At 38.6% G+C, this 25670-nt stretch overlaps 1 protein-coding gene across 4 annotated transcripts in view; it reads right to left on the reverse strand.

The window, feature by feature from the left end:
- Positions 1-4831: 4831 nt before the first annotated feature.
- ACAP3 (ArfGAP with coiled-coil, ankyrin repeat and PH domains 3) overlaps positions 4832-25670 on the reverse strand; it is a 1969869-nt gene continuing 1949030 nt past the window's right edge. For all 4 annotated transcript variants that reach the window (XM_044063200.1, XM_044063202.1, XM_044063201.1 and 1 more), the window contains 3 exons: positions 16936-17045; positions 14900-15010; positions 4832-11153 (listed from right to left, as the gene is read on the reverse strand). In XM_044063200.1, the coding sequence (XP_043919135.1) occupies positions 11006-11153; positions 14900-15010; positions 16936-17045 (369 nt within the window). In that variant the 3' untranslated portion in view covers positions 4832-11005. The remainder of the gene's footprint in view (positions 11154-14899; positions 15011-16935; positions 17046-25670) is intronic.

The following is a 25670-nucleotide window of genomic DNA, read 5'->3' on the forward strand; positions in this document are numbered from 1 at the left end:
TCTGTCTTGTTTCACCTGAAACAGATTCTGAGAGAGAACAGGAGATGAGGAAAGGCATAAAGTATCCCCTTGTTTCATGGGATTCAGAAGGCATTCACTTCTTATGCCATCTTGAATAGGTACCTGGAGCAAAATCTCCAGAGTTGGTGATCTGAAGGGAAAGCAATGTCCAAAAAGTGTGATCAGTTTGTGGAAATCCTCTGGCTCTAGTTTTCCATTTGATTGAGTTTGAGCTACACCTGTTTGCTGCTCTGCTAAGGAGTTATCTGAAGGGTGTGAAAAGCTTTTCATGTAAATTCTGAATGACAGCATCATTCCAGGCAATCATTGCTGGCCTGCAGAGCTGGTATGAATGAGACCTCCCTTGTTTACTAATTCACACCACCATTGTGATGCTTTGAAGAGAATATACCAAAACTAGCAACATGCTGATAGCAATGTCTGCTCAAGTCCTGGTGGTTGCAACTCCCAGGACTTTTAAGACTCTTATGAGCTTCGCAGGCTGTCTGATGCATCTATAGTAACAGTTTCTGATGTAAAAGGAGTCACAGATGACACACTTAAGTTATGCAGTTCCTGGGAAACTGTTACCTAATTCATTTAGGAATGAGAGGTGCTCTCTCTCAGTTGAACTTGCTGCTGTTACATGTTCCTCAGATACCACTTTATTTTTCTCAAATGTTGCATTGACTAAAACAGCATGAGGGTGCAATCTGTAATGGACCAGAGGGCCTTCAGGATGGCTCTTGGTGACGGGCAGGAATGCTGTACCACTTGAAAGAAAGGCAGCACTCAGTAGTTACATAATTTCAGGAATACCAGAGACTCTCCTTTCCTTAGTGTGCAGGATTGCTCCAGGAAAAGTCATCCTGCAACCGGTTTTAAGACTGAAATTGGGGAAGTTGATGGATATGCCCATACTGTTCAGGCAGGAAACAGAGTAACTCTGTGCCCTTTTCAGCTTATGTTTGATAGAGGCCTATATTAAGCAGTTGTCTGAAGTATGAGCTCCCTTCAGTATGAGGTGGGCAAATAAAGACTGGAGTGAACATTTGTTAAATACCTTGCGAGCAACGAATGGCCCAAACGGCACAGAGGTAAACTGAAGATGCTGAATTCCTGCAAAAAAGCACACGGATATTCTCTGTTGCTTGAGAATAGAGATACAGAGGTAAACGTCACTCATATCCAGTAAGACCACAAGTGTCTGAGAATAACAAAGAGAGGGCTTGCAGCTGAACCAATTTGAACTTCTTTATGATAAAAAATGTCTTTAACTTGGTAAGGAAATGATGTGTCTTTTAAAGTTCCATTCTTCTTGAGTATTAGAAGGTGTCTGGAATAAAATTGCCCCCTTTCTTTTCTGAGGGCTGCCTTCTTAGCAGCTAAACACAGCAAGTGGCTTGGGATAGGGCCTGCTAATAACTCCTTATCCACAGGCAGGGGCTGCATTCCTATGGGGGGGTTATGAATTTAATTTTCTCTCTCCCTCTTACCCAATGGTCTGTGGTCAGTAGAAAAAAATTTACTTTGAAAAACAAATCCTAGCAGTTGTGAAGGTTGAGGGGCATGGATGAAATGATCAAAACTGAGAATCATCCTCATTGTTAGCAGAGCCAGCTTTTTCCCTCATCTCAACCACAGTGAGTGTGTTGGTCCCTGCCTTATTTGCCATTTTCAGTGGACCTCATCCCTCATTAGACCCATTATAGAGTATAATGCCCCGTTTGGTATGTACCTCACAAGACATCTGCAACAGCTGGAAAGGCCGCAGAATTGCCTCACTAAAAGTATCACAGGCCTAAAGCAGATGCCCTATGCTGACCATCTAAAAATACTCCACCTATACTCTGTGGCATATCGTCTACTCAGAGGCGATCTCTGCTTAACATACAAGGCCATGTCAAACTCTGAGCTGTTGGACACGCTACACGTAAAGAAATCCCAATCCCTCAGAGCCACATGCTCCAGGGATCTAAACCTTGTCATCACAATGAACAAAACATGCTAGAGGGATAGGTTCCTGACCCAGAGACTCCCCATACTCTGGAATAGACATGTCAAGCAGAACGCCTCGTTGGCCCTCTTCAAAAGGAACCTTGATGATTGGATGGGAAATGGGAAATTCACCCCGGGGATCACGTCAGTCACCCTGCTAGACAGGGGTCCAGGGAAGTAAATATTGTGGGAAGAAATATCCAGGGAATTGGGAATTGTTATGCCTAGGCTTGCATAGGCCCTAGGGCTGATAGCCTAGTACCAACCTATGAACTTGAATTGGTCTGAATGTGACCATTTCCTGTAAAAAGACACAGTTTGGTGAGGAAATTCCTACTATACTTGGGGATAGGAGATTTAAACAAGTATTTGACCATCTAAATAGATTAAGCTTTGTTTTCTAGTCTTCCAAAAGGTTCCATAGAAGAATGTCCTAACAATTAATTTCTAATTAATGGTGCATTTAAGACATTTAAGAGCTGCTTCTTTCATATCATCTGGTAAAAGCTAGAGCACCGCACAGCTCCACATCCATGATGGGTCAACCTCCTTACCCTTCCAGACTTACCCCAGTATGCTGGGGATGATTGTGGATCCTAAGGGTGTCCTGGAGGCTCTGATGCCTTTGCTACTGTTCAGTTTTTTTTTTTCTTTTATGACCTACTCACCAACCTACCTCCCTCCCTCTCAGCAACATGATTACGTCCAAGGGTATGTTGCTACCAAAGCTCCCTTTTTTTTTATAATAATAAGCACCAAGGCCCCCCCCTCTTGGACAACATGTTAGTTGTTCCACAACAAAGAATACAAGTGTGTTCAGGTTAATGTCAATGTGTTTGCATAAAGCATTAGTACTTTTACTTCTGATATTATATAAATGCTTGTAAATTCGTTCCTTTAATTTTCTCTCCATTTTCCCACATAAAATGTGGGGTATGATTTACAAACAGCTATATAAACAACACTGAAGGTATTGCAATTATATTTCCCCTGATAACACTTTTGTGCTGAATATTTACTGTACTTCCATTGTGGGCAAATTTACAATATCTACAACAAACACAACTAGACATTATGGGAGAAACAGTGGGGTTGTTGGCAGGTAAATTCTCAAACAAAAAGTTAAGATTCATCCGCCTCTTGTAAACTCTCCTTGGTCTTGTACTTAATACGTCTGTATGCGAATTTGTCATTAATAGGGGGCAGGTTTTATCTAGTATGTCTTCCACTAATTTGCTACTCATTAAAATAAGAAGTAACAAAGTTACTAGTGTACTCAACATCCTTATCATAATTAGTATATTGTGTATTGCCTACTCTGTCCATAAGAGCTGTACCTGATTCATTGGGGTAGTCGCCGATATTAGTTGTAATTTCTAGTGCATTTGAGTAATCACTACTACTCCGTTCCTGTTTTAGCAAGGGTACATATGTTCCATTTCTTCTCCTTGCCAGTATCTCATCCATTATGTCCTAAGATTGTGGTAGCCCCTCTTGTTATACATGTCAGTTAATTGTTCATTCAATTATAAAATCTTCAAAAGAAGAGACCATTCGGGTTGCTCTTACCATTTGCCCCTTGACTACTGCTTTCTTCTGGTGGAGGGGTGACAACTAGTAAAATGTTAGAAGGAATTTGAGTAGGTGGGCTTGTGATGACCAGGATTGAAAGAGATGGTGTAAATGTCCTGCTTATTAAAATTACAAGCTTAAAATAGATCATTTCTGAAGTTTATATAAATGTTATTTGTATTTAATTCTATTTATTTGTTTCACACATTCTGTGTTTACTAATTAATTTTACTATGTTTTAATTGTATATGAATGCACAGTCACTTATTTAAGGCATTTTACCTGGGTGTGATTTATTCTGAAGAAGTTCCATGATAACTTGAGGATGAAAGGACTCAATCTTTTACTATTTTATACTTTTAACAACAGCTTGTTTTTCCATTAATGAGTGGATTTGTTTATTTGGTTTGTCTTGAGTTTTGTGAAGTATAATCTCAGAGTTAACATATATAATTAGCACGGGACGCAGAGGCGTTTGACTTCCTGCATAAAGCATTATTATTTATTTATTTATTAATTTATTTTTAAGTTTTAAAACTTTGTACGCACCAAGGCTGTTTCTCAATCCATGTTTACTTGCACTTCAATGTTCACGTTTTTAACATTTTGACAGTCAATGTTATTTGTTTTTTCCTACTATACCCATATATGTGCATATGTATCCACGTGTGTGCGTGTGTTAATTGTTTTGTGTATGTGTGTGTGTGTGTGTGTGAGTGAGTGCGTGTGTGTTAATTGTTGTGTGTGTGTGTGTGTGTGTGTGTGTGTGTGTGTGAGTGAGCGCGTGTGTGTTAATTGTGTGTGTGAGAAAACAATGGTTAAGATGATTTGCATTCCATAGCTGTGCTGATAAAATTAAAATAAAACCTTTGGATAATTTCTTTACATTTATAGTGATGTCAACATTCTAATCTCAGTAACAGAATTTAGGCCAAGTTTACACAAAAGTACCAGCGTGCTTCATGACAGTAAGACAGTCAGCTTTGCCTCATACCTCATAGCATACTGAAGATGTGAAGATATTTAAGATAAAGCATACCATGCCATGTGTTAATTCACTCTCACAGCTCTTAAAAACGAAGTGAAGAAAAATGGGTTAATGTTCAGTCATATAGTTCGGTATACGTAATAGTACAGAATTGTCTTACAGCTTATCATATCATTGTGATATGAACATAATGAATGAATGTGTAAGACAGCAGTGATGTTAAGGAAAAGTAAAGACCAAACACCCAACACAAAAATTCTCAAGAAGAAAAGGTTAGCAGTTTATCCAGATTTTTATTAATGGTGCTTTCAAAGACAACAGGAGAAAAAGCAGACAAATGACAGCACATCAAACTGTACACAGATATTAGCTTCTAAAAGAATAATCAGTCCCATTGCAATATTCAGTATATATTTGTTTAGCTAAGGAAAAAATTGTCAGAGATGAAATCAAAGTAGGCAGTGAAATAAGATTCAAAATGTTTTAGCGTACTTGCAGCAAGGCTGTTCTCCCTTCTACAGCACTTTCTACTTTCATCAAACAGAAAACATAATTTAACAACAGTGGGTAGCAGTTTATTTTCACTTGGGCAGTATAACATCATTCCCTACAGCTGTTTTTTGGGAGCTGACTGTCTTTCACCAAGAACTCATCACGTTCTTAATAACCTTACTTCTAATTACATACAGAAAAAAACTTAGTATTTTGGATTTTTTTATGAACCAATTGAAGGGATGTTTATTTTATTCTGAGAAACTCTCACAGGCAGGTTAGTAATTTCCCAAGCTTGACAGTTTCAATGTGATGGATCACAACTGGCCAAGTTCCCATAATCACAGCAAAACAAACAAACAAAAAAAGGTTTTCATGTTTTCCCCTAGACTTAAAGCAGGGCGAAGGGTGCCAGAAGCAAACCATGAACTACTGAATGAGTCATCAGAAATGGCCCTCTCTACTGGCATCTGTCATTTTTAAGTATAATTTTGTTTCTAAGTGGGTATTTTTTTCAAAGAACATGCTGTCCTGCACTGTAATTGGAAGTTTTAAAGGTTTAATATTTTGTAAAGCTTTTCATAGTTTCATAGACTGTTACTAGACTAATGACCTGGAGGGCCTTTCTAAGCCTAGCCAAGTTTTTCTAAAATAATAATGATGTTCTGTATCCAAACAAGGCATTGAGGGTCAGGCATTAATAGTTTTAGCATTCTTCTCCATTCCCCCCTAACACTACCCTGTGTTGAGTGAACACGGAAATCTCATTTTGGAATCAGATATTGCAAAGATGCAGTCAGAAAATTAATGGTGTTATACATACGCTGCATTAAACCACTTTCTCCATACAGTGCCTTCAAATGAAAAAAAATGTCCACAAAAGATGTATGCTTTAACAGCTGTACTCTCCACCAATTAAAGGCATTTTTATAGCTGGTACTGTATACTGATCATAACCCGAAGGGGAAGACATCCAGCAAGACACAAGGACAGTTTTCAGTGTAATAACACTTCAGCAGTAGCTGATGTAATTAATGTATTGTTTAATTATGTAATAACAGAGGAATCTGACTAGTCTCCATTCAGAATCCATTTTGATAGAGCTTACAGAATTTATTTTCACAGAACAAGTTTTTACTTTTGAAGATGCTTTGTGATAGGTGCCTCTGCAAAAGTGTGTGAATATAGGCACTAAAACACGGGCAGATGTAGGCCAACGTACTGGCCAGGCTTCCAGGGGATAGGCAAGACTATTTAAATATATTATTTTTAAGAGTTCATACAGTATATACAATAACAGTTGCGATTAATTTTAAACAAATAACATAACTACTTGTTACTGTTCAATTTAAAAGCGCACAGTTGTGTATTTTTGACAGGTTTTATTTTTATTTTATTTATTTGACAACTGTGAAGGTTCACTGGACATGTGTTCCTTTTCGGAGGTAACCCGAGAGCACTAGCCAGTTAAGTGATTTGTTCAGAGCCACGCAGTTTGCAAGTGTAAGATGAGGGAATCAGTGCCATAACTATGGAATGAAACTCATCAACAGCTCTTAGCCTGAACCCACTAACCTAAACTGCCACACAACTAACAGTTCTAAAAAGATAGAATGTTTCAACCAAGGTTGCAGCACTGAGGGGTTCGACTTCCCTTATATGCATCAAATTTGAAATTAAATGTTTTAAGTCAAAAGATGTAAACGGTTGAGTCATCTGCATAGGGGTGTGTGGAGGGGATAAAATAACTACCAGAAAAAAGTATGGCCTTTATTTATAATTGCAAATGACTGCTAATCTCATGGGTGTTGCCAAACTGGGCACTGGCACACAAGTTGATAGGCAGACAACTATTCTAAACAGAAAACTTGACAATGACTAGGCCATCTAGAAGGTATTTATGCAAGCTTGGGAAAGGCTAACAACAGAAGCCCTTAGGGGTTCATATGTAAGTACTCAGCTAGCTGCCCTTGAGGGCCATCTTAATCCTAGTGAATTTCCTGCCCCATTTGGTTGTAGTTTGGTCTTACCCATCCCATGGTTGATAATTATATAATTACCCCAACTGAGAATAACTGGAATCATACCACAGATAATATGAGAGGACCCGTGCATGGGGTAAATCATTCAGGAGCTGCCTCTCTCCATTAGTAGTACAGGGGGCAGTCCTGGGGTAAATTTATGAGTACATAAGTAAATACCCTAATAAAAACAGCACTCATGAGATTGACTTGGGTTGTTTTCCCCTAACTTTTAACTATGGAAAGTTTTCATTTAACCATCTTTTCGCTATAATCTTTGGTAGTAAAAACAATATCATTCATTAAGGAATAAAGGAACTCAAATGCCAGAAGTTTTACTTCCTGAAAGAAAAGAACATTAAAGAATCACTATTTCCCCAAAACAGTCAGCTCCCACAAATCATACCATCCAACCTATCCATACTACAGTTTGTATCCTAAGCATTTATGAACCAGAAACTCCAGACAGATATTATGTGTTTTAGTCAATTCCGCATGCTTTCCAAGTACATAATAACGGAAGCACAGACCTGCTTGAATAATAAATCACACTTTTTCAGGTTTATGATCAAATTAATGAAAGTGCTAACTCATTGTCCACACAATGCCTTAAACTGACACCCCTGTATAAAAACTCACAGTCGATCTAATGAGTAACGGCCTGTTAAACAGTACCAGGAAAAGTGCCTGTCTGTTGAGCCAAATATGACTACATTACAGCAAAGTGAGAAAGGTACACTGTGGAGCATACGAATGAGAAGACAGTTCCTTGAGTACTTCACGTGTGAAGTACACTGTATAGCTAATCCCCAATTCGGTAATTAAAAAAAAAAAAAAAACTTCCTACACAACAGCCCACAGTGTATACATATTCTTTGGCTGTGTTCATAGGAACGAATACACACCAGGTTTCATGGAATATTCTGGAATATTCTGAATCGGGGCAGCACCCCAAGTTTAATCTAACATCCCAACCAATGCATGATTGTGCTATGCAAATAGTAGGCAATTAGAAAAATTGCATTAAATGCACCATTTTAACCCTGGAGTACTATTCAGTTCCATGCATCAAGTGACCTAGTACTTCCCCAGTTTGTACAAATCGGGTGATTATTTTAAGACACTGCACGCGACAGCAAGACTGCTGTGCAAACTCATGGCTTTAAATGGATTTATGGGACCCAGGTTAGAAATGCTTTTGCCATACTGCATAAAACTGGGCAAACCACATTTGGAAGTGCAACAACTGTTCAGAGGAAAAACATTACAAGGCACGTGTGCACGCAATGCATGTTACTTCACCCATGCCTTTTCTTTTGTATTTGCTTCACAAGTAAAAATGTTTACAATATACTGTACAGAGCAGGAATGGGTTTGATTTTAATTAAATGGACCAACAAGTAAACAAAGGTCCTCTCAGTTATTTTAGTCTAAAAGTATCTGCAGCCAATAAGGCAATACAGTGATTATTTGAAAGATACTATAAAAATGACTAAACCTTCAGAAATAGTGTGAAGTAATGAGTTAAACTCAACATTTTTAAGATACAAGAAAGCAGGCATTATAACTGCACCCAATAAATCATCAAGGTCTTAAAACAACAAATAAAATATGATAATTTGTTGTTTATGATCTCGTTTAAGACCTGAAATCTTGTACTTGTCAATTTAAACTTAAATCTACTATTTACATTCTACACTTCCTCAACATAAATTTGGCATAAAATCATAACTTCTTGTTTTCCTGTCTTTTCCATATAAACAACTGTACAAAAAATATCCAACACTGAAAACAAAAATTCAATAAAAGTTTCCAAAGGTCATTGAGACCCCTGACAATGTGACGTCAAAAAGGGAACCCATTCCTTAATAAAAACATCTACAAAAGCACATCACCAAAAAAACAAAGTACAAAATGCTAAGAAGTTTATTCCTAAGTAAAACAGTTCTGCAGTACACTGTGTTTTAGAAACGGTAGGCTTGGTAGAAATATTCCATTTTATTAAATTAGAGCTAAAAGACATTTTATGCCTACATTCCAAACTACAAAAAAAAAAAATGAAACATGTCAAGTCTTAAAAAAATATGTTCTAAAGTCATACAAAAATGCAACAATTAATACAGTGCACCTTTACTGAGTTACATCCGATTGCACGAGTCCGCCTGGCATATTAATATAAATTAAACACAAACAATTGTACTATAAAAAAAATTCACAAAATGACAGTAAAAACAATACTGTTGGTAGGAAAAGTGCACAAAGTCAATTTATACATTTAGTCTAAATAATATCCTAGTCATCTTTAAATAGTTAATCTGTGTCCTTAAGACACAGCTTCATTTCCTATTTACAAATTTGTAGCTGTGTACCTTGAAATTAAGTGACAGCTAACTTATTTTACTGAGCACACTATGACTGTTTCCTATAAAATAACCAAGATGACAGAAATTAAATTATGCTGGCAACAAAGCCGTGAATCCTCACAGGCTAACAAGACTTCCAGTCAAACCTTAGACCATCCCAACATCCAAAGCTCCTTAACAAATAAAAAAATGCTTTCAGTTTATGACACTATCTAACACAAAAATATGTCACAGATCACAATGGTTTTTGATTTCTACATACCACACAAGCATTCTCTTTTTACTAAGACAAATGTCTTTGATCCCTTAACAGTGCTCCATACATTATGGCCAGTTTAGCACATAAATGCAACATCTACCAGGCTGTTTCACCAAAGTGCAGTGAGCTAACATCTCAAACAAATTTTTGTCCTTCCAGCTTGCTGAAACCAAATAAATATCAAAGAAACAAAAGTATGCATTTGCAAATATCGAAATGGCATGTACTTGTGATGTAAAATGCCAAGCTGTCATCTACTCAATTGCTTAATAAAACACAGCAATGCCAGCGTGTTTTGAACCTGGCAGACAGCTAGTGCAGAACATAAAACTGTGCCTTGCTACCACCTGATTTAGTTTGTTCTAGTCTGAGATTTGCTGCCATCAAATAATCGAGCAGTTATATGTAAAAACTGGTGTGTTAAGCATATAAACTGACAACTATAACTCTAGACTGCATAGGAAAAACCCTGAAAACTGACTAGCCTAAAGGCAACTGCTGCCATGGAGAAATAGCACGTCATGGCTTGAAACTAATTTAAAGGAAATATCCTACAAAATAGGCCTTTCTCTTTATTTCTAAGAACCCATTTTATAATTGCAATGAGGCACACCAAGGAATCTACTTCACTGCTTAATGCTAGGTCTCGTGTTACTGGAGACATTCAGTTCTGCTCTGTGCCTTAGCACATTTAAAATCTAAAGTTATCTCACCTAGCAATCATCCTGCCATGCCTTACTGGTTATTATCACCACAGTAGAAACAGATCACTACATTGCAGGCATAAATGCAGACTTCCAGTGCTTGAAGTTTACAAAGTGCTTTGCAAAACCAGATGCCACTCTTGAAAAATGCATACATTATGGTTGTTAATCACTTCATGCTAGATTTCACTTTAACCAAACGATCCTTCCTTCACATTTGCAGACTTTTATATGTCACAACTAACATGTTGCCTAAGCCAAAATTTGTGTTACAAAGCATTATCAAGAAATCTTGCGCAAAGTAACACACTAACAGTCAGCAGTTACTGGCAGGACTGGCGCTATGCTGGTGTGATCTGCTGATCAGTACTGGATGTGAATAAAGACGTCTAGGCAGTGGTTTCCCAGTAGCACCAGATTAATATTTTACCAGAGTCTACTTGAAATGCGTGCATCAAAAACTTTTAAATTACACATTCGCAACAATATATTACATATTATATTCTAGTACTAATCAATACTAATCCTGCTGGTTCTTGGTGGGTGGGGCTCAGATTAAATTGTGTGTTGTTACACCCAACCAGTCAGGAGAGCCTGTAGGCGTGTTCCTAACACTCATCTATATTCAGAGTGATGAATTCCTGTATACACTTCTTGTACTGTTGCTCAGTAGGGCTGTTGCTGGGATATTGACCTGGTTGTCCAAACGGACCTTCTGCTTCTCGCATTTCTTCATTCATTCGAGCAAGCCTCAACCTGTTAAAAGAAGAGATTATTTTAGTTTCAATGGGTAATGGCCTAGCTGTAAAATCTGATATTAAATCAACTCTACTGTTAAAAAAATATATTTATTACCATTTTCAACAGTGCAACTACATGACTATGTCAGAGAATGCCTGTATGCAAATCCTCCACATCTGTAGTTTCCATTAATCCATACCAATGAAAATGTCAGTCATCATGAGAAGCTAAACAAACTACAATGATCAAACAGCTCCTGTGGTGCAAGGGTTAATTCCAGAATAAGGAAAACTGGCTTAAAGATGCTATGTATTCTTTTCTACTAATAAAACATTTAGTCTGCAAAATATGTATAACTTTGTGACATGATCTCTTGTAAATGTGCAAGTGAATGAAAGGGGTGGAAATGTATTATTCTGTTTAAAGATATAACCTCTTGCATTTCCTTCATAACTAGTCATAAAATGTATTCTTTGTCTGCTTTATAAGTAGCAACTGAATACAACTGCTAAAAGAATGCAAACGTTAAAATGCAGAGAGTTGAGATGTAGGCTGACATCCCATGTATTGGTAGTCTATTGTTCTAGACTGATGTAATTCAGCTGTTGCACTTTACACGTGGCAAAAGTTATTAGTTACTATTGCTGTGGGAAAACATACAGTGATGCTGGTTAGAGCCATGGTCAGGTGTTGAGGCAATCTGTACAGCTGTCTAATCTGTTTTATATGTAACTGTAGCAAACCGCTTGCTACAGTCTAAACATCACACATGGAGCACTAAAGCTCTTCAGTCCTGACCACAAATATAGTATTGGCATTCATTTCGGAATGCCAGAACTGCAGTACCACCCAATTGGCATCTGTGAATCACCCACCCCCAAACTCCTTGCACCCAGGGATGGCTGACCCCCTTTTTCCTCCCTTAGGCACACGTTTGATGCTAGTGAACTTCCACCAGTGGGATCTTGCCCAGCACTAAATTCCTCATTACCTTACATCAGGGCAATAACCCTATTTCTGCCATTATGCACAAGGAGTGTAAAATCTCTATGACTCACTTCTAGGCATGATGTCAGAGTTTGCAACTACAGGGCAGCTTGGGTCGGACTACTGCATCTTGTCAATTAGGTACAATATATGGTATGCCTTTCCCTGTGGCGCTGTGTAGCACTGTCATGCTAAACAGTACTTCTCCGATAGGGTCCTAGGTGTATACCAAGCTAATGATCACTAAGGCCGTTATAAGCCTAGCTGTACAGCCCATGTGCCCCACAAGTTATATGTTTTAACATTTACATAGGGGTGACTGATGATTATGATATGATTTACTGATTGCCTCTGTCCACCAGACCAGGGGGTGAATTTTCGATTTCACATCCAGTAGCATACGTTACACTTAAATAGGGTTATGGATGGACTTTGGATGAACCATATTGTACACATCAATCAGTGTACTATGTACTCCTAGCCTACCCATATCAGCACATTATCTATATGTATGGCAGGGTCTATCACCACCAGTCTGTAACAGTTACTTCTAAATTATGTAACTGCTTTTAAAGCTGCAAAAAATCTCTCTTGTCGAATTCTGACATTAGAAGTGTTTATGATATTACGTTTAGATAACTCTGCTGTTTTACCAGTTTTCTTAAGTGCATTCTAAAATAATACACATGCAGGTTTTATCAGTGAAAACAATACTGGTGGTGTTTCATTCATTCATGCATGGTACAGTTACTCATGGACACACTGCTACTCATTTTTTAATCCATAATACGCTCATGTGGTTGTGCTATGGCAAATACACCTCATATCCGAAGAATAACTTGAGGATATTAGGGCTAAACTTTTCTATGTTGCTTGCAGTTTCTTACAAACTGCTGTCAGCTTCTCAGAATGTGGAAAGTGGAGTGCATTTAATGTACTTAAAAGCTGTGTAAATAATAAATATGCTATTTTTATGTTCATACATCACAGTAGCTGCTGAAAAACTCAAAACGATAAAGCAAAATACTGGGTGCAGTTTAAAAGAAGTGACTCTGCAGAAATTCAAACAAGAAACAAATCCAGTCAGGCCTGTCACGATGCCCATAAAGCAAAGCAATGACTGCAATTCATAAAGAAGAGTCGGGGTGCACAAATAAGGGAAGCTGTACTGCTCTTGTATTTAGTGATGCATAGTTGGGCACATTCTGAATAGTGAAGCATCTAATTAACAGAGAATTTGATGAAGTATGAATTGGTTAACTGAGCACTTAGAACAACTACTCAGCTGAGTGCCCTACCAACCTGCGCTGACTGCAGACTGTGGCTTTGGTATACTTAGCCTCCCTGTCTGACACTAGAGACCATTTACAGGCATAGCTGTACACCTTCCACAGACCTTCATTATTAGTATGATCACATGCATATACACACACACACACACACACACACACACACACACACATATGCACACACACGCATACATGCACACAAACATATCCAGTAGCTGCACACTCTAAAACCACAATATCACCATTCACACCAGCCACAGATTATGTCAGACAGCAGTCATTCATAATATAAAGACACAAACATACATAACTTCACTTGGACACTCACAGTTACACACTCATGCACTATTCGTATATCCACACATAAACATGCAGCAGTGCACAGACATACACCTGCATAGCCTGCCATACACAAACTGCACTACTTGCCTGGTTTGGCAATATGAGCAGAGTGAACATGGACTGTTACATTCTGTACAGATTCTCTTCCACTGAAATGCAGAAGTGCATACAGCTAAATTATTGTGAGTACTTAAATGTTTTTGCACTGTTATGTATGGAATTGCCTAATACAAACTGTAGTGTAGCAATATTGCAGAAAACAGGGCACGTGCCCCGGGTGCATGGTGTTACAAGGTGTAATCCTGAAGTGCTGTTCCTGTGTTCTTTCTGTACTGACATTTCTGAAATGCAGGGACAGAAAGCAACTTGTAAACTACTTTTTTTCCCCACTCTTCCAATGAAGAGCTGTGACAAGGAGCGGTTATGTATGTGAGAGGGGGTGTTTGAGCAGTCCCCCCCCCTTTTTTTGGCTCTTCCAATGAAGAGCTGTGGCAGAGAGGGGTCATGTGTCTGGGAGGGGGCATGTGCTTCAGACTGCTGTGAGCAGTGTATCAGAGGTACCTTTTTTTTGGCTCTTCTATTTGAGTAAGGGGGTGAAGCACTAGTTCAGGGGTCGGTCCAGAGTGCTGCTGTAATGACTCTGAATACAGATATCTATGAAACAGTATGATGTGCATTTTACACTCCACATCAGGGCACTGGGATGTTAGTGGATCTCATCAGCTTAGGCCTTAACTCCGACTACAGTAGTTGCATATGACACTGCATCTCTCCTGTTTATCAGAGCAGTTTTGTGCAACAATGGGACTATGAATAGGGACATCCTTGCATAGTACGCAAAGCAAATTGTGCAGCTTTGTAGACGATGCAAGCTATGCTGTCCACCCACTATTTATAAATGGGCGACCAGACATAAGAGCTTGCTATGCATTCCGGAAATAGACTGCAAGAAATTAATTTCTCAAGCACATAACCTGGTTCTAATCATAATTCTCTATATTTTAAACTATCTGAGGTTTGCCATTTTGCACCCAAGTTTTGTAACTGACTTGCAAAACTTGCAAGTTGATTGGACTAGCAAGTTTGTTTTGACTGGACTAGTAAGGACAAGTTTGTTTTCCCTTTTCTATGTTTTTAACTTACAATGTTACAATGTCTGCGTTGGCTGCTTGGACTGCAATGCTGAGAGGATCATGGCCATCTTCATCAAGTGCATGCTGATTAGCTCCTCGTTTTAAAAAGAGACACGCTTGACTAGAAAAGAAAAAAAACATTTCCTGTTATCATTACTGTACACAAACATAAATTATTTATTTTTTTCCCTTTTTTTAATATAGCACAAATACTTGAGAGATTCCCTACTTTTAAGACTTTAGCAATGACATACAGCTATGCTGCCTAGAAGGCTAGAGTAGAATGCTACACATAAGTTTGGCCCATTCTGCAAATCTGAGTTTGGTTCCCATCACCTTCAAATATGGTATAATGGTCTTACCGATCAAATAAGTTAAACAGAATAAAAGTTCTGCATCATTACTGAAAACAGACATTTGATTTTAGTAGGTAAAAATACTGTAAAAATCAAAGCAAACCTGTAGCTCCAGTAAGACTGTGCTGTACTGGAAATTAATATGTACATTTTTCTAGACAGGATTGTTGATGGGATCATGGTAGGGCTTTCTTGATGTCCATGGACTAAAGCAGTAAAGCCAGTCTAAGTGACACCTGCATATAAAATTCTAAAGCAAACACCCCTTTACAAAACGTGAGGGCAACTGTCTTACATATGCAGCATGCATATGCTATGCCAAAATTACAATACATATTGTTGTTGTGTCTTTCGGCTTTTCCCGGTTAGGGGTCGCCACAGCAGAACTCCGGTCCGCTAATGATTGGCAGTAGATTTTTACGTGCCGAGTTGCCAGCCCTGATGCACAACCTTCAACGAAGGTACGCCCATTCACGCATGTCTCCACACAGAAGACGCTCTAGCTGAGAATCAAACAGGACGTCTTATTGTGAGGCGACAACGCTACCGCAGCACCACCACCGCAGTTAAAATTACAATGTTTACGTATTTAGACCTCAGACTTATTGCTGTTTAGCCCATTCTAAGACTGTTTACATTCTCTAGACTTTTCTGTTTGACTGGCAAGAGTGAATGGTTGCCTTCTTTATTATCAATACAAAGACATGCTGCTAATGTAGCATGCCTGATTTTACTGAACCATTCCTATGTTTTGGGACACAGACATTTGTTAACTGACTCTAGCCCCTTGCAATAGAGGCGGTGGTGACAAAGTTGCATACAGTATGTCATGGTTGTACAACTTTGGAGACATTTGGGAGTTGACTTAATGTTTAAAGTGTTTACCTCACAAGCACAAGCTACAGGGTTTAAATCTCACATGGGGGAGGAGAGGTATAATGGTTACAGTCTTTACCTCACAGATACAAGGTATTGAGTTTGATTCTAACCTCTGATTATTGGCTAGACTTAAAATAGTCTGTAAGCTGATAGCCTAGCATACATCTATGAATGTATGACGTGAGCAATGAGAAATCCAATCAAAAGTCTGAAGCAAAAAAAAAATGTAATCACATCAGCATGTCAGTTCTACTAAGAAAGACAGAAAAAGGATTGTTAATTAACAAAAGTAAAATAACACAAAAGTATGAACAGTGCTGCATTTTAAAAACTGGCCATTACATAAAAGCTTGACAAATGATTGCTACTAAAATAAAATATAATAAATCAGTTGTTTTTAGGTGTATTTAATGTACACAATAGTTTTCTGTTATTTTCTTTTTACCACACAGGATAAAGCTGATCATGGCTTCAGTGGTTAATATCAAGCTTATGGTCCTCAGTGGCCTTTGAGAAGACTGACTACAGTTATCTTTAATCTATGTATACCCACTGCAATTTTAACATAGCATATGCATACACCCCCATTACTCACTTCATAGTGAAGAGTGAACAATGTAATATGAACTCACCCACCCGGTGTGACAGAACCTACATGTCTTTTGAACTTCTGGTATCAAAGATAATGTGCAACCTGATAAGCCACTCACACTAATATATTTACAGTTATCAGTATAAATCATTGTAGATGTGCAACTTATAATCTAGAAAAACAGGAAGAAACATACAAACATAAACAACAATGACCTACCCAGTGTGTCCCATATACGTTGCATGGTGCAGCGGGGCTCGGCCTCTCCTGTCTCTTTGGTTTACATCAGCACCATTCTGTAGCAAAAACTCGCAGGCAATTAGAGAACCCTATGACAAACACGGAGGGGAGAAAGAAAAACATAGGGACAAATGAGGAACATGATGTAATAATGCAGCATGTCTGCAAGTTCTTAAGTATGAACAGAACAGAACATCTTGCTATTTCCTCAGATAAAGTAAATGCAACAAGAATTATTTCTATCTATATTCATGCAGCGGTACATAACAGAGCATTGTTTAAGCCTGAGGCAACAAATGTTTACCATCAAAAGAGAGGGCACAGCACCTCACAGGTTAACAACCAAAAAAAGGAGTTTGTTCTTTTCCAATTTTAGTTTGCAACATATTCACTGTTTTATCCTAATCTCAAACCTGCATTACAAGGAATGCCATTCCAATTCGCTATCTTGCATAATCCATCAACACACTCTCTAAAAAATTTGGAGTTCTCTCGCATCTGAATCTCTGCAGTATTTAATCTCTCAGAAAAAAATGCAAGATTTGCCCACTGTCCACAGATTAACTACCTTCCTATTACCCGGAGACTGGGACTAATAGCACCACATACTGAATCACTACAGTCATAAATATGTCAACTAGTGAGCCTTCTAGCTACATATAAGTCAACTGGTGAATCTTTTGGCCATAAATAGGCAAATTGGCGAATATTGTGTGTGCAAACTTTGGAAATCTTCAATAAAAGTTCCTTTTCACAAAGGCAATGCATTCCTAAACCTTAGCCAATCATGGCCCTTTGCTATACCCTCCCCTACCCTGCAAAACACTGGAAAGTACATTCATAAACAGTGGTTCACACCTAAAAGGCTGTAATTTGGTCTCTCTCATCATGGGTCCCTCCATGCTCCTAGAACCAACAGCACCCTTCTCACTTTTGTAAATCACACACAAGCAAAACTGGATAAGGGTAAATATGTTACTGCCATCTTTGTCTATTTATCATAGGCTTTCAATTCAAGACAATATACTAAATGCTAATCTTAACAACTCCCCAATTAAATTATATCAGAAAATGCAATCAAACTGTTCTTCAGCTGTCTTTTTTCAGAGAGTTCTGTCTTTTTTTCAGAGAGTTCTGTCTGTTTTCTGGTCAGGTCTTACCTTTACTTCCTTTATCATTAGGAGTACCCCATAGTTCTACCCAGGCACACTCCCCTTTACAGCATTTGTAAACCACATGCATCTAGCCAGACACACAGATAATATCACTTTGTATCATTTCACAGAAGGACGGGTACAAAAAAGGAATGGTCTTCTACTCTATCCGTACACTACCTGAAGAAACTCAGGACTTAAAAAATACTTTAAAAGCTAACAGTTCCATTGAAATAGCTACTGCTTTTAAACTGTTAGGTATAACCTTTCACCCCTGGAAACATATGAACAACTTATAACCAAGACCGTCTGTCAGAGCAATTAAAATCCAGGTGCTGAACACACATATGACCTTACATATTACCAAAACTGCTTCTTCTCCAATAAAAATTATTAATAGAACTAGACAGGGTCAGCCATTATCCCCATACTTGTTTACTACCTAAACAGAACCGTTCCTCCTCCTTATAGTGCAAAGAACATTTCACTACCTTCCTACAATAAATAATATAAAGCTTATACTAACAACCTTTGCTGATTACTTAAACCTTTGCTTTACATTACCTAATACTCAACTACCAAAAATTCTGCATTCTATTGAAACATTTTCAAAATTTTCTAATTACAAACTTAACAAGAATAAATTATCTATTTTTCCTTTAAACTCAAACTATAACCTAATTAATTACTTTCCAGAGACTGGAAGTAAGTTAAATGACACTTTGAAGTATTTAGGTGTATATTTTTGTCATCACCTAAAAAAGTTTTACCAGATTAACAAACAAAAACCGAACAGGATATTCTCAGATGGAACAAATTAAAATTCCCTCTATTGTCAAACGTGGCTATTATTAAAATGAATATACTACCCAGATTACAGTTTCAATTTAAGGCAACTAATATAATAACACCTAAAAAGGTTTTTCAAAACCATAAATGTAAATCTTTCTAATTTTCTTTGAGAACTCAAATTGATCTGTATTAGCTATTAAAAACTGGTTTATCCCAAAAAGATTGGTGGTTTAGGTATCCCGGATTTTAAACTCTATTACGACCTAATAAATGCTAGTAGAATTATAGCAATCTCTGATTATTGTACAACCAAAACAAAATGGAGCCCTATTTGAGCAAAAATATGATATAATCTAGTAACTGGTTCCAAAATCAACCCGAAGGTCTTACCCTTCCTCAGTAAAGTAAATATGGATAGAATCAAACTAAATAACCGCCTAAAATATAACTATTGCAAAATATAACTGAATCGATAACTCTAACAAGTCCCTTTAACATTTTCCAACTGTTCCACCTTACTCTATAATCAGAGAAGTGAAGATATTAAATATTTATTGTTATAAGATCCTGTCTGCTAATGATCTCAGAATTGCATCAAACCTGCCTTAAAGTTATCTAGTTAGACTAAGACAGATTAAAGAAATGACCCCAAAATATATAATAATAATAACATAAATCTCTGCAAGGAGTTATGGACTATGTTCACACTTAAGAAAATGCTCCATTGGGAGGGTGGCCTAATGGTTAAGGTGTTTTCCTTACAAACACAAGGTGCAGGGTTTGAATCTCACAAGAGATAACTGGCTAGGCTTAAAATGGCTCACAAGGGCAGTTAGCCTGGTACTAATCTATGAAGTCTATCAACAAATATGTATAACTTAATCACAGCTGCTAAATATAAAGAGAATATCCTACACTCAAACTTTTGATCCAAAAGCCAACCTGCAATTCAATGTAACCAGAAACCTCAATAAATTCAGCTTTCTTTAAAACTCATCCCTTTAAAAAAAATTATGCATAGCCAATTCACGATAGTTAATAATGCATATTTAACTCCTATCAAACTCAATAAATATTATTCCACATCTTTTCCAAACTGTCTACACTGTCATGACCAAAGAGCTGACATTTTGCATATATCCTGGAGCTGTAAATGTTCATAAAAATGATGGTGCTCACTAAGGGCCAGACTTGAAAAAATGGGGCACGAGAAGACCACTGTATCTTGGGAATTCACTGTTTTACACATTGCCCCACGGATCTATTTAAACAAAAACAACATACCCTAATTACCCTTTTCATCAATGAAGCTATATATCTCAGAAAACTGAGACATTTAAGCCAAACATATATAATGGCGCATAAATTAATGGTTAGCAACCAAAGCAAATGCTCTTACTATGCACAGTTGTGGAAAACACTTTTTGATTGCATGCTCCAATAATTTCAACTAGACACATCTAAGCTGAGTTAACAAAGAGAAAATTTATAACTAAAGCCTTGTTTTTTTCTTTCATTTTTATCTCTGAGACCATACTGTTATGTACTATTGTCATTGTATTAACTGAACTTATGCTATGACATTTGTCACTCGGTGTACATAGTTGTGATGTTATTATTTTTTTTTCTGTTAATTCTTCAATGTGTTACAAACGGGTTCCTATTAGAAGACCGAAGACGCATTCTTTTGAATGCGTCTTGATTGAACATACAAGACTGAAATGTGAAAATATCGAAGCGGCACGTAAGCGAATTCTTTCTCTGGGAAAGAATTTGCTTGGCCGCTTTGGTACTTTGCCATTTTTGGCACTGTAGTGTGGTCTCGGAGTTGGTATATTTAAGTAGGGGGGGGTACAGCCCCCCACTTAATGTATTGTTATAAAGTGTTTCCTTTTTTTTTTTTTTGTTGTTGGAACAGCGATTGTTTTTTTCTTGGAAAAAAAATCTCTGTACTGACAGTTCAACATTGTAAGCTTTCGCTTACATAGGGTCAATTAGTCACCGTTCGCTTTTTTAAATGGTTGTTGATGTAATATACACCCTTACAAACAAAGAATTCTCTAGGTACTTATGCTCATCACATGTTAAAGAACTTTTTGATATTTCTTCATGGAAATACAAATAAAGATATTGGAAAAAAATCCAGGTGCTGATTCCTGACTCCATGTTCTCATCTAATTACCTGCCACACGAGTCTTCCCTTCTTCCAAGTCTGTTCTGCTGTTCAGTTGTCATGACTAATCTCAGCCCCTCCCTCACCAATAATTGGTCAAAACCATCCTAGTTCCATCCCCATTAGAAATAATAACTGGCTATCAAGTAGGAAATGTCAAATGGTTCTCCAACCTAAAAACAGCCCACTCCATACTCTACCATAGGAGAAATAATGTGTAAAACTTCAAACAGTCAGATGTCTCCAGTGAACCATTCTTCTATATATGCAGAAAAAAACATCTACTAGTGACAGCTGAATGATTTCACTTCTCTCAAGTAATCCTAATACCTTACCATCTGCATGGCCATTGTCTCTATATTACAGCAATAAGTGAATAAAGCGGCACATTTTAACATTCAGTATTACCTACTTCAAACCATGAACAGGGCCTGCCAGTTACAATGTCAACTGTGCATTAAATATATTAGATATGAGGAAAAATCATCACAACACCTGTGCAGACATGAAACAAAACTGGCACGAAAAATTATCTTATTGAAAAAAAATCTCTGAAACCTTGTATGTCTCCATCTGCTACTCTCTCTATGCCTACTAACTAACCATTGCAATATCCATTTCAGAATGCACAGAGTCTAGGATCTGAACTGAAAGATTTTATAAATAATAAATAAATATTATAACCACTTATCCATTATTATCTATTTGTCAATACTATATGACTTGACACCATCCTTCCCACATATATGTTACTCACACACATCCATTATAAAACATTGGTGTACCCTTATGTGAGATGGAGACTTGGTGGATTCAGATAATTAGTGACAATACAAGGGTGGCCGCGGTGGTGCAGCGGTTAAGCATTGCTGCCTCACAGCAAGAGGTTCTCCAGTTCGATCCTTGACTGGGGTGCCTTCTGTGCGGAGTCTGCATGTCCTCCCTCTGGTTGCGTGGGTTTCCTCCAGATGCTCCGGTTTCCTCCCACATCCCAAAGACATGCTGTAGGTGGATTGGACACTCTAAATTGGTCCTAGGTGTGAGTGCGTGTGTGTGCCTTCTGTGGAAGGTTGGGCGCTGGGCTGGCAACTCGACACCATAAAAACTCCACTGCCAATCATGAGCAGACAGGTGTTGTGGTGACCCCTAACTGCGAAAAAAGCTGTAAGAATAAGAAGAAATGACGATGTATGCAAACACAGCAGTCAGACTTGCATATAACTGCCTCTAGTAAGCAGAAGTTAGAGCAAAATGTTTCCAGTAAACACTAGCTAAATCAATCATGTTTGCTCTAATATCAGTACAGAACACAAAACACTTGCACAATTTACAGGATATGAGTGCAAACATAGTTACATGCCACATGTATGAAATTTCCATCATAGGTTCATAGGTTCATAGATTAGTACTAGGCTAACTGCCCTTGCGAGCTATTTTAAGCCTAGCCAATTATCCCTTGTGAGACTCAAACCCTGCACCTTGCATTTGTAAGGCAAACACCTTAACCATTTGGCCACCCTCCCAACCCCAGCAGGATATTTCATCCCAACAGGTGCCATTTCATATGCTGATGTAATGTCAAAGCCCGTTCAGTTCACAAGACTGAATGGGCAACTACTTGAAAGTAATAGTCTGTCTTAAGTAAGGTGAAGTTTGCTATAGAAAAGTTTTTCACTGTGGTTTCCTTGGTTTGGGGTGGTGTTGTGGTGTGGACATCCAGAGTGATTAGTTTATGGTCTGATCTAACCAGTGACGGGTTGACCGTTGGTACGGAACACCTGTCGCCCATGTTGGTGATGACCAGGTCCAATATGTTTTCACCTCTGGTAAGGGAGTTTACCAGCTGATCCAGGGCATTTGAGTTGACAAATTCCAGAAAGCGCTGGACCTGGGAGTTTATACTTGAGTAGTTTTCCCAGTTAATGGTAGGGTAATTGAAATCACCCAATATCAGGGTGTTCGGTAGGACCTTCATGTTTTCCAGTGTCTAAAGAAAGGCGGAGTGGTCGTCCTGTTTCATGGAGGGTGATCTGTAGCAGGCCACAATTTGCATTGCAAATTTGCCCGATGTTAGTTGCACATGGATGATCTCAGAGGTATCATGCTGTACCACTAACCTAGAGGTGTAGGTATCCTAGATGAATATGGATACACCCCCCTCCTTTTGTGTTTCGGTCCATGTTCTGTGGCCGAAATGTGTGGTATGAGTTATAGCCCGGTAGTGCTGGGGTGCTCTGTGGAGCCTTGAACCAGGTTTAAGTTACTGCACAGATGTCGACGTTCTCCATACTGAGGAGTGCATTGCGTGCGTGCATTTTGAGATTTAAACTCCTGGCGTTGAGTAGCATAACCCTCATTTTTTATTTGTGCTGTTCACAGAGGTGGGTTTGACTTTTGAGCCTTGCCTAAAAAAGGCACTATGGGGCAGCAAGAGCCTTGGACAGTATTCAAAAGCCTAGGGGTGACAGGTGCAAGCGGTCTCTTGCGAAATAACAAGGCTTGTCAAGCATGTCGTCCCAGGCTGACAGACACTGGATCCCATTTGAATAACACCAGAAGCTTAGCCAATTGTTGAAATTGATCATTTTTTCTCTATACTGCAGTATCATTCTTGGTGAGGGCAGGATGCTACTCAGTGTCAGGGTCATACCCGCCTGGGCTACATGAAAAGAGAGCTCTTCCATGTCTCTTTTCATGTAATCCAGGGAGGTACGTCTCAGGTCATTCACACCAACATGAACAATGACAGAGTCATATTCGTACTTGTTCTGGAGTGACCTGAGTGCTTGTGTTATGTGGTGGATTCTGGCTCCCGACAGGCAGCTAACAGTAACCTTCTTCTTGTCCGGCCTAGTGAGTGGGACATCAGTGTGCCTGACTATAGAGTCGTCTATTACTAGTGTGTTAGGTATGTTATTTCGCCTTAAGGGCTGTGATTGTGCAGCACACTGGTTTTGTGTTTTATGTGTTGTCTGGTTTGTGACAGGAGGTGCAGGTGTTTTGGGTGTCTGCTTTGGAGGTCTCGGATGCTTTTGCAGGTTTTTATTTAGAGCTTCCAAGTATGATTTTGTGTATTTATGTGTATTTTTTGCCAGTGCTGGTTTAGTATGTCTATGTGAGGTTGGAGGTGTGGTGCAAGTGTTAACCTTCTCCTCATAATTGCCTGTTCCAGTCTTGGGTGGAGAGAGCTTAGCCTCCAGTTTAGCTATATAATTGCATCTCTCGCATATGTTAATGTTTTATGGTAGGAGGAGAGGGTTGTCTCTGTACATGAGGCAGTTGTAACATTGCCTCAGGCTACCCAGGTTCACCAGCTGGACTGGAGAGTATACCTGAAATTGCCCTTTGGTCATGCCTGAATAGTAGGGTGAGCTACTTAATTGCTTGGTTGATGAGGGGTGAATAATTAGCCTTGCTCTGCTGGGCAATCAAGTGTTGGGGTATATTAGTGCTTGCTATTAGGTCTGGGCAAGTGCTGGACTGTAGGATGCTTTTTAAGTGCTTAGGTTGAGAGTTAGACTAGTATCAAGGGAAAAACTGAAGAGGAGACTTGGTGGAGCCAGGAATAATTTAGCCCTAGCTAGCTGGCGCTGCCTGGATGTGCAAAACCATGCAAACGTGCTTTTTACAGCAGGGAAATGAAAGAGATAGAAATTAGCCCAAAATGGACTATAAACTACTAACTTCTGGGCTGGAACCACTCCTCTAGGGACAGATGGCTGCTCAAAGTTCCCTCTCTCACAGGTGAATAGAGAACCCTCCTTCTATCCAAGTAAGGTATGGGCAACTCAGAAACTTGTAACACAGCCCTGAATTCAGCACTAGCCTGAAAACTGGACTATACTAGCTTAGAAAGGTGGGAAACAAGGAAACATTTTTTTTAAAGATAAGGCAAAAACAGTAATTAATACACTTAAAACAGCTTTAGATGACTACAAGCAATCAGAAAATGCTTTTAAACAAATTACCCAATTAACCAGTAAAAACATCTCAAAACTGAGCCCTGTTTCTGTAGTCTTCAATCAGACAAGTTCTAACTGCACACTCCTGCCACTGGGGTGCAGGGGAACAGTCTCCAAAAAAGAAGGCCTGGATTAGTGCTCAAGTTATACAAACAAAGACAGATTCAGCAGGCCTGAATCTAGTTTATGCAACAGCAAACAAGGCACATCTATTTCAGTAAGAAACAGTTCAAATATGCAGGCACTATAAGCCTCTAACCAGAAATTCCCAGCTTAGAAGGGCAGAGTCCAGCCTCTCCTCCCACAAGAGTGTAGACCACAAACTTTGTTAATGTAAAATGACTGGCCTGAACCCCAAGTACTTAAACCAGAACTAATACACTTTTAGAATAACAGACACTGAGCCTTCAATCAGCAGTTCCCAACTTAGAAGGATGTAAGCTACCTGTCCTGTAAGTTTCACAGCCCCCACACTAAAGGACAACAGTGTCCAAGATGCAGGAACCTTTACAAATGCACTCTATGAGCACCTACAAGGATGCATGGATCGTGCCATCCCTAGCAAAACCAAGACTCACTCCCCTAAGAGAAGGAAACCAGCCTGGTGGACCCCTGCCATAAACAGGCTATACA

Source organism: Protopterus annectens, chromosome 2.part1 (assembly GCF_019279795.1).
Source record: "Protopterus annectens isolate FY-2018-M chromosome 2.part1, PAN1.0, whole genome shotgun sequence".
Classification (NCBI taxonomy): domain Eukaryota; kingdom Metazoa; phylum Chordata; order Ceratodontiformes; family Protopteridae; genus Protopterus; species Protopterus annectens.